Source organism: Melanostigma gelatinosum (assembly GCF_949748355.1).
Source record: "Melanostigma gelatinosum genome assembly, chromosome: 10".
NCBI lineage: Eukaryota > Metazoa > Chordata > Actinopteri > Perciformes > Zoarcidae > Melanostigma > Melanostigma gelatinosum.
The window spans coordinates 25,888,795-25,894,565 of record NC_136643.1 but is presented as its reverse complement, the minus strand read 5'-3'; the positions used below and the strand labels follow the sequence as shown (position 1 = coordinate 25,894,565).

Here is a 5,771-nt window from a genome sequence, read left to right as displayed (position 1 = left end):
GGGGGATGATGATGACGACGACTCTTGTGACACGTTTTTAGAATCTAAAGAGTTTAAATAAAAGGCGGGACGTCATTGAGACTAAAGCCGCTTGAGAGGAAATGTATGTATCACACATAGTTTACCTCCAGTCCTCTGAATTATTGATCGGTCTCTCTGTTATCAGACAGCTCAGCATCAGACGTGTCCTGCAGCTGCATCATGGTCCTCTTGGTGCTGATGCTGGCTGTGCTCATCGTGCCGTCTGTTGGCGGAGGAGCTGCTCTCTCTCCTCTGCCTGTGAGAGGTGAGCGCCATCATGCATCTCCACAGTTAAAGGAAACCGTGATGAGGTGCCGGTGAAGAGCCTCGCCGGGCTGTTCCTGTGTTCTTCAGCCCGTACCCGGTATTGAAAGAGCTGCAGGTAGAAGTTGAGCTGATAATGAAGCGTTCCCTCTGCAGACGGCTGCTACCTGGTGTCTCCAGAGATCAACGTGTTAAGAGTGGCGGGCGAGGCCGTAATCCTCTCCTTCCCGATGTTCGAGAGGGTCCTTGAAGTACACAACATCGCCCCCCCGACTGCAAAGTACCTCATCACCAAGGGCAACGGGACGCAGGGCGGGGCTTATCACGGCGAGGGGCGTGTCCAGCAGCGGGACAACCAGCTGTGGCTCCTCCCCGCTCAGGCTGCTGACTCGGGGGAATATATCTGCACTTACAGGTCAGAATCTGTTCTTCCTCTGAACCTCATCTGATAAACTACATCAAGTGTACTTTGTATGCTATTTCACATCTTTGTGTTTTAATACCTGCTTGTTGTTACGCTGAAGATAAAACGTGTTTTGTGCGTCACATTCTCAAGAGATAAGTATTTTATTTTAATTTACGAACATTAACCCTTCGGATACGATATCAAGGCTCTACAGCCGCTAATATTACAAATATTATAATATGTGTTTAATATTATAATATGAAACATTTAACAATATTACTTTCAATACATTGTGTGCAATATAACGTTCTCTTATTTTTCACTACCATTGCCAACATTCCCTCAGTCTCATGCACAGTATTCACAGTATTACTAGTATTGCAGTTTATCAGGCTCTGGTGTCAGTATTACTTCTTATACACTTAATATGTATTACTCTTATTCTTCTGTTGTAATTGTTGATAAATCTCTGGCACAAGAATTTCTTAAGAATATCAGATTTTATCTTCTGTCATATCGGCCTCTTTATGTCATATTGAGAGAGAATGTCGTAGATATTATCATAACTGCTGCTCCGGTGTCTCCATGCCTTTGCACCCTAAATGCTGTCAAAACGTTCTCTTTTATTTGTATGATTCTCGACTGGGAAAGAGGCAAATGAAAGAAAACTGTGATTCTCACGGGATTAATATGACGACATAAACGCCGTGTTTACAGAAATACAACAAATAACAGAGATGGAAGATTTGCATGAGATTAAGATTAGACTGCAAATGACTCGAGGCCTCGAGGTAACACTCGACCTGTGACAATGATGATGAAAACACATCTTTGTGACGCTCTCTCTTTACTTTACTTGCTGCAGCTTCTGTAAAGTGCGTGTCCTCACTTTCTCTCTCCAGGAACGAGACCTACTGTGTGACCGGGAGCATCGGGCTCCACGTGTACGAGGCCGGTTCTGCCGACGTGGAGAAGCTGTCCTACCCGATCCCCGTCTCAGTGGGGGAATACCTGAGGCTGTCCTGTCCGTCTCTCAGTGACTTCAACAGCACGGACAGGCTGATCGAGTGGCACAAGGTGAGAAACACCCTGAACACTGGCTTCAATGATGAGCCACTCCTGAGACACCGAGGTTATATCAACGAGCGGCCGCTGGAGGTCGAACCTCATCATATAATAAAGACCTCGGCTCAACCTGAACCCTCAGCCCTCCCGGTGTTAGTGCCGTGCTCCTTCCCTGTGAGTGACGCAGTGTGTTGCTTCCCGACAGGACTCCGGCCTCACCCCCCGCCGGTCAGGCCGCGTCCAGGCCTCCTTCCAGCAGCACCGAGGGAAACTCCTCATTCCTGCAGTGAGGCGGTCACACGCAGGTGTGTACACCTGTCGGCTCCGAGCGCTCATCGATGACCAGCAGTACAAAGTCAGCAGGACCGTGGTGCTGAACGTGGAAGGTGAGTGACGACACGCATCATTTCTTTTATGTATTTCTATTATCTGTTTTATTTTAAAACCTAATTAAGAATACTCTATATCATGATTTATTTTTAATCCACAAATTGCGTCAGTAAAACTACAGATGTTTAAAAATCTATATAACATAATTTGCTGCAATTATAGGGTCATAAGTAACAATAATCACATCTATTAGTTTTTACTTCCTCACAATAACGCAATAACTCATTAGCGTGTGCTGCCCTCTGCTGGACTGGTAAGTGTAACACACTGAGTAGGTTCAGACAGCCGGACTCAATCTGGAAAACCAAAACACTGCTACCTGGCATCAATGATGATTATCATTATTATCAAAATAATAATCATATTAATAATATATTATTTTAATAATAATAATAGTAATAATTATTATTTTTTACCAGGATTCTCATTATTTAAATCATCACTATTATTCTCATTATTATCATCATTATTGTAATTAATATTATCGGTGGAGGTAGTATTAGTATCGTTATTATTAGTGTTAACTTAATATAATAATAATAATAATATGAATTAGTACCTGTGTGATTGTTTCATAATTTCTAATACAATAATAATAATTATTATTATGATAAATATAATTATTATTGTTGTTGAGTGAAATAAGTCATGATTATTCTGAGAGTTGTTTGTCTGGATGTGTTAAGGAGTCGACCCCGTCACCACCACCACCACCATTGACCCCATCACCACCACCGAGCCTGAGCTCTCCGGGACCTCTGACCCTGGGCTGACCAGCAGCAGCTTCGTCTCGGTTCACAGTGAGTTCATATTTCCCTTTATAGAATAAAAATAACGCTGTGGGCACAATGACTGTGGTGCTACTGATTGATTTATTCTTATTTATGTCCTTCTCGCTCCAGCTATTCAACCACCTGTGATCCTCTCGCCACGCAACGGAACCGTCTTTGAAAGTCTGCATGGTGAGTGATGAGAAATGATCGGTACGAACATATGAAATCTGATGCGCATATTCACAATCCCTTCATGAACAGATGATGATGATTCACCTCTGACCTCATGTAGGGTCAGGCCTGGAGCTGTCTTGTACGGTGCTCACTGAATGTCAAACGGCGGATTACACTGTGGTCACATGGCTCGTCAACAACCAATCGGTGGAGTCATCGTACCTCGATGGGCGGGCTCTGCAAGGGGGGAGGAGGTAACAGCTCAGGGCTGCTGGATATATCGTGCAATCAAGTAACCGATGACTGTGATCGCCCTTTAAAGCTGCTCGTAGAGGAGCATTACTCCACAAACATCACGTCTCGTGTTCGGCCATCAGGTCCAAGCCTTTCAGTCGTGTCATGGAAACAAAGTGTTGGTGTTTGTCTCGGTGTTTCCAGGGTAACCGGCGCGTCTGAAGGCTGTCGCATTGAGTTGCGGCTCGTCGTCGTAATGATGACGGACGAAGACGTGAACGCGGAGCTGAGGTGCGTCGCTCAGAACCGAGCAGGGAGACAGGAAGTGGTCATAAGGCTTCAACTACAGGGTGAGTTGTGTGTTTGTGTGTAGATACCAGTAACGTCTGTCACAGGGGACATTCTGATAAAGGACATTCTGATAAAGGACATTCTGATAAAGGACATTCTGATAAAGGACATTCTAATAAAGGACATTCTGATAAATCTCTCTCCCTCTCTCTCTCTTCCTCTCTCTCTCTCTCTCTCTCCCTCTCTCCCTCTCTCTCTCGCTGTCTCTCTCTCTCCCTCTCTCGCTCTCCCTCTCCCTCCCTCTCTCCCTCCACAGACTCCACATTCACATGGCTGGTGGTCGCCGCTGTGACCGCGTCCTGCTTCCTCACCGTGGTGTCCGTCTTCCTCTACGTCCTCTTCAAGCCTCACGGGAGAAACAAGGCGGATTACTTCCTGGCTCGTCAGAACAGCAGCTTCTAACACACTCTCAGAGACAGAGACCTTCTTCACCGTGACGTCACAGTGACATCACCACCACGTCCTGTCGGGTGGTCAAACACTCCTTTTACAGGGATTCAACGTTTTTATACCAGCAGCTGCATTGTTACTTTTTATATATGTGGTGTGTGTTAATGTGGCGATTACATGCATTTGGTGTATTTGTACATTTGCCACCGTTATCTCGTATTGGTGTGGCAGAAATGTTGTGCTTTAATGTATGTAACGTATGTGACGTGTGAGACGTGTGTGACGTGTGTGACGTGTGTGATGTATGTAACGTATGTAACGTATGTAATGTGTGTGATGTAATACAGAATGACCAAACTGAACGTTGAAGTACAGCAGAACTTCGGAGGTCAAATTCAATTCAATGGCAAACATTCCGTGTGAAGTTGTTTCTTTGTTTTTTACTTCAACTCTGTTGACTTGCGTCCGTCAGAGAGTTGATGAGAAACAGTTTAGTCGTCGTGTTCACGTCAACTTCTCTTCATGCTCAGTGTGAAGTATCGCATCAGAAAAAGCAGAATGGAAACAGCAAAATATGAGAAAACTTCCTCAAAAACAGTTTTGTCGACTAAGTTCTGACTTGGCGAACATTTAGCGCACGTGACCGGACACACGTTGACATTTCTTCATCTCTGGACGCAGTGAAACACGGACAACACCAGCTGACATGAAGGAACTAGTGAAAAGTGCCCAGTTGACAAAACCCCTGAAGACATGTGTGCTGCTGTTCTCTGGTGGACGGTCAGTGGGGCGTGAGATGTTTGCTGTCATGTGTGAAACAGGACTGAACTACGCCCCGAGCAGCCGACTTTATTTACTCCAAACCACTTGACGGAAAAGTGCCTTTTTAAAGTTTGCTTAAAGTTCAACACCACTGCAAACTACAACCTCAACAACAAACATATAGTGGAAGGAATGCCTCAAAGCTGATCATCATTATCTGTATAAAGAGTAGAATTCATAGCTGTTCATTGTTGTTATTGGATTTTACAGGTGTACCTAATAATGTGGCCACCGAGTGTAAATCACACTGTATGTAAATGTGTGTGTGTGTTTCTAAATGTAATAAATGTTCTCAGGGAAGCATCCTGTACCGTAGTGAAGCCCATTTAAACATGTCTGCACATCAACATGGAGTCTGTTTGGTGGAATGAAGCATTTAAAATGTTAAAATGTGCTTTTCTTCATTATTAGTATTAATATTATTAGTATTATTAGTATTGGTATTATTAGTATTGGTATTAGTATTATTAGTATCATTAGTATGAGTATTAGTAGTATTATTGGTATTAGTATTATTAGTATTGGTATTATTGGTATTAATATTATTAGTATTATTAGTATTAGTATTATAGGTATTAGTATTATTAGTATCATTAGTATTAGTATTATTGGTATTAGTATTATTAGTATTATTGGTATTAGTATTATAGGTATTAGTATTATTAGTATCATTAGTATTAGTATTATTGGTATTAGTATTATTAGTATTATTGGTATTCGTATTCGTGTTATTATTATTATTGGTATTAGTATTATTAGTATTATTGGTATTAGTATTATAGGTATTAGTATTATTAGTATCATTAGTATTAGTATTATTGGTATTAGTATTATTAGTATTATTGGTATTAGTATTCGTGTTATTATTATTATTGGTATTA

The 5,771-nt window shown here is 42.2% G+C and overlaps 1 protein-coding gene across 1 annotated transcript; it reads left to right on the top strand.

Moving 5' to 3' along the window:
- Positions 1 to 201: 201 nt before the first annotated feature.
- On the top strand, positions 202 to 5,118 carry LOC306783576 (interleukin-1 receptor type 2-like; the record flags this gene model as incomplete). Its single annotated transcript, XM_079277284.1, has 9 exons — positions 202 to 286; positions 442 to 700; positions 1,594 to 1,768; positions 1,962 to 2,142; positions 2,833 to 2,946; positions 3,049 to 3,108; positions 3,212 to 3,347; positions 3,532 to 3,677; positions 3,935 to 5,118. The coding sequence occupies 9 exons, from the start codon at positions 202 to 204 to the stop codon at positions 4,078 to 4,080; spliced, it is 1,302 nt and encodes a 433-aa protein (XP_079133410.1). The 3' UTR covers positions 4,081 to 5,118.
- Between the last annotated feature and the right edge of the window lie 653 nt (positions 5,119 to 5,771).